This window comes from Salvelinus sp. IW2-2015, unplaced genomic scaffold (assembly GCF_002910315.2).
Source record: "Salvelinus sp. IW2-2015 unplaced genomic scaffold, ASM291031v2 Un_scaffold820, whole genome shotgun sequence".
NCBI lineage: Eukaryota > Metazoa > Chordata > Actinopteri > Salmoniformes > Salmonidae > Salvelinus > Salvelinus sp. IW2-2015.
Genome location: NW_019942622.1, coordinates 451,287 through 454,805, shown reverse-complemented (window position 1 = coordinate 454,805; position 3,519 = coordinate 451,287). Strand labels below are relative to the sequence as shown.

Genomic DNA, 3,519 nt, shown 5'->3' with positions numbered 1-3,519 from the left:
TTACAGGACAGCGACGCCCCCTTCTGTCACGTTATGACCTTACTCCTCCTCGAGAGGTCAGTATCCCAAAAGATTATTACGATTGAATGACTAATTCAACGTTTATCACACCTACTAGCAAACATAACATTGTTATGTAACATATATGTGTTCATTATTTTAATCAAACTCCGATTGCTGATTTATTATTTATTTATCCCTGCCTGTGCCATTAAACCCCTACAACTCATCCAGAACGCCGCAGCCCGTCTGGTGTTCAACCTTCCCAAGTTCTCTCACGTCACCCCGCTCCTCCGCTGGCTTCCAGTTGAAGCTCGCATCCGCTACAAGACCATGGTGCTTGCTTACGGAGCTGTGAGGGGAACGGCACCACCGTACCTTCAGGCTCTGATCAGGCCCTACACCCAAACAAGGGCACTGCGTTCATCCACCTCTGGCCTGCTCGCCTCCCTACCTCTGAGGAAGTACAGCTCCCGCTCAGCCCAGTCAAAACTGTTCGCTGCTCTGGCACCCCAATGGTGGAACAAACTCCCRCACGACGCCAGGTCAGCGGAGTCAATCACCACCTTCCGGAAACACCTGAAACACCACCTCTTTAAGGAATACCTAGGATAGGATAAAGTAATCCTTCTAACCCCCCCCCCTTTAAAAGAGTTAGATGCACTATTGTAAAGTGGTTGTTCCACTGGATATCATAAGGTGAATGCACCAACCTGTAAGTTGCTCTGGATAAGAGCGTCTGCTAAATGACTTAAATGTAAATGTATTACACAAAATGTCCACAGACAAACATGTGCATGAGCACCCATGCACACACACTATGTCTTACTATATTTGTGAGGACTTTGGGGACAAACAATTGATTTCCATTCAAAATCCCATTTTCCCTAACCCCAACACTTACCCTAATCCCAAAAATAGCCTTTTTACAAGTGAGACCCAGCAAAATGTCCTCACTTTTCTGAATTTATGTTGGTTTACTATTCTTGTGAGGACTTTTGGTACTCAGTATAGTAAAACGTACACACACACAGAGATTAAAAGTTGTATTATACATTTTTATTATAGCTAACCACAGACATTTCAACCCCCAAAATGTGTTGTTATTTTGCAGAATATGTCTGTGAAACAACTGGTCCATGGTAGCTATACAACTGATACAAGCATTCCTATATAGAGTCAGAGAGGAATCTTTGATAGTGTTTTGGCATCCAGCTACAGCTGTCAGTATATGCTCATTGTACTTATGAACTGTACTCATGACAGTAGGAAAGGACGTCAAAACATAAAAGTTACCGGTAGTATACTAAAATAGAGAATGAAAAACAAGAATTACAAATAGTGGTAGGAAAGTACAACATGTCTTTTCACGGTTGAGACGTTAAAACTGGAAGAAATTAGAAATATGGCGTTTAAAAAAAAAATCATGGAATGTTGATTCTTCTTCTTTGGCTTCTAATTATGTTTAATTTCTTTACAAACTATTCAGCTCTATCAGTGTTTGGTCCAGGACTTGATGCATATCCAAGTTTTCTTCTTTTGCACTGGATAAATGTTCTGTAATAAAAAGTTGTAATATTCAAACTTGAGAAATTCGGTCCCCTTTGATATCTCTTTATGAGATTTACTGGGACACAGACATTGCGAAGACAAAACGTGGATTGACTGCACCTGTAAACTGTTTTGTTGTTCTTTAGTTGATAGTTATATTATGTTAAAAAGCAGAAAAGAAGAGGATAAAAGCAGTAAAGTTGAGGTAGCAGATTTGCAAAGTAAGGATTCAAGGAGAGGAAGTGCATAGAACAGGTCAAATTTTATTGAAACTTTGATTTTACAGAAAAGGTCTCACAACAAGACAGAAAAGGCACGAAGAGAAGATAAAATAAGAGAATGCAATAGAAGAGAGGAGAAGATAAGAGAGGCGAAGAGAGAAGAAAATAAAGGAAGGGAGGAAAAGAGAAAAGACGAGGTGAGAAGGTGAAAGCGTCCCATTTCGATTGGGCATAAGTGAAGTGTGAAAGGTTAAAGGTAATCTATATGGCGGTCATGTCAGTGAGGGCATGGTCCAGCTCCTCACTGATGGCCTTGTACTTCAGCTTCTGAGAGTACAGTTCATCTAGAGGTCAGCAGATCAGAGGAAATGAGCAGGCGTGGCAGGATGCAGCAGGGTCAGAAGAGCAGAGAGAACAGCACAGAGACCATAGAAGAAAAGGGGAGGGAGACAGAGAAAGAGGGGGAGGGGGAGAGCGAGAGAGAGAGAGGGGGGGTGGAGAGAGGGGGACGGGCAGGGAGAGAGAGACAGAGATAGAGGGGGAAAGAGAGAGAGAGAGGGGGGGTGGAGGGAGAGAATAAAAGAGGGAAATTGAGAGATTAGGGTCAAATAATAATACAGCAGTAGAGAGAAAAAAAAGACAGTCTAGAGATCAGTGTTAAATCCAGATTGTTTGACTATGCTCTGAGGAACCACAGTGCGCATAGACATAAACAGCCATGAAATGCACTGTGTGTGAACTGTACCTTCTAAGTCATCAATGGTCTTTTCCAGTTTAGCCACCGATCTCTCTGCAAACTCAGCACGAGTCTCAGCCTAGAGAGACAGGACAGAGGACCGGTTATAGCCAGTAACGACAGATATCCGCTTACACACTATATGTGTGAAATAGGACCAATATACACGGAGTATAACAAACATTAGAAACACCTTCCTAATGTATGAGTTGCATCTCAAGCGCCGCACAATTGGCCAAGCGGCGTCTGGGTTAGTGGAGGGTTTGGCCGGGGTAGGCCYTCATTGTAAATAAGAATTTGTTCTTAACTGACTTTCCTAGTTAAATAAAGGTTAAATAAAAATAGAAATAAAAATAGAAATAAAAGTTTGGGAGCCGAAGTCTATCCCTCTTCGTTGGGTCATTGGTCAACAGTAGGGATTCTTCAATGAAGTGTGTGTTGTCGTTCAACGATAGACGACTTGTTTTCATTTACATTTTTTCACTGTGGAATACCACACCAAACATCTCAATTCGATGTAAAATTGCGCAACTATGACGTCAAAATTAAAGACAGATTTATCGAGTTATCTTCGATTAATTCAGACTATTTTAAAGGAAGTGCATAAAGGCTACGGCATCTCAAGATGGACAAACAGTACTAGTGCTGTTTTTTCCCTCGTTTTTCAAACAATGGTCTTTTAAGGGAGTATGTGAGCACACTTGTTCGGTTCGCTTAGCCGAGTTCGGCTGGAGCATGCTGAAGCCTTAAGGACAACATGCCACCACAGACAGACAGCTGTCCTCACCTCTTTCAGTTTGTCACTCAGCACTTTGATTTCGTCCTCATACTTGTCTTCTTTTTCTGAATACTGCAGAGACAAAACAACATATTTATTAAATGGAACTAATGTTATTAATATTATTCAGTAGCAGATTTCAGAGCTGATATTTTGCAAAAGTATTGTTCAGACAGGGCACGAAGAAACAGAACAAAATGGGGGCAGAGGACACTCACCTTAACAGACTGAGC

General features: G+C 41.6%; 1 protein-coding gene across 5 annotated transcripts in view; it reads right to left on the bottom strand.

Moving 5' to 3' along the window:
• Positions 1 to 1,037: 1,037 nt before the first annotated feature.
• LOC112068990 (tropomyosin alpha-4 chain) overlaps positions 1,038 to 3,519 on the bottom strand; it is a 21,048-nt gene continuing 18,566 nt past the window's right edge. For 2 of the 5 annotated variants that reach the window (XM_024136239.2, XM_024136242.2), the window contains 3 exons: positions 3,296 to 3,358; positions 2,518 to 2,587; positions 1,038 to 1,557 (listed from right to left, as the gene is read on the bottom strand). In XM_024136239.2, coding sequence (XP_023992007.1) covers positions 1,475 to 1,557; positions 2,518 to 2,587; positions 3,296 to 3,358 — 216 coding nt within the window. In that variant the 3' untranslated portion in view covers positions 1,038 to 1,474. Of the gene's footprint in view, positions 1,558 to 1,794; positions 2,117 to 2,517; positions 2,588 to 3,295; positions 3,505 to 3,519 lie in introns of those variants that run through there. The other 3 variants (XM_024136240.2, XM_024136243.2, XM_024136241.2) reach the window with 2 other exon arrangements.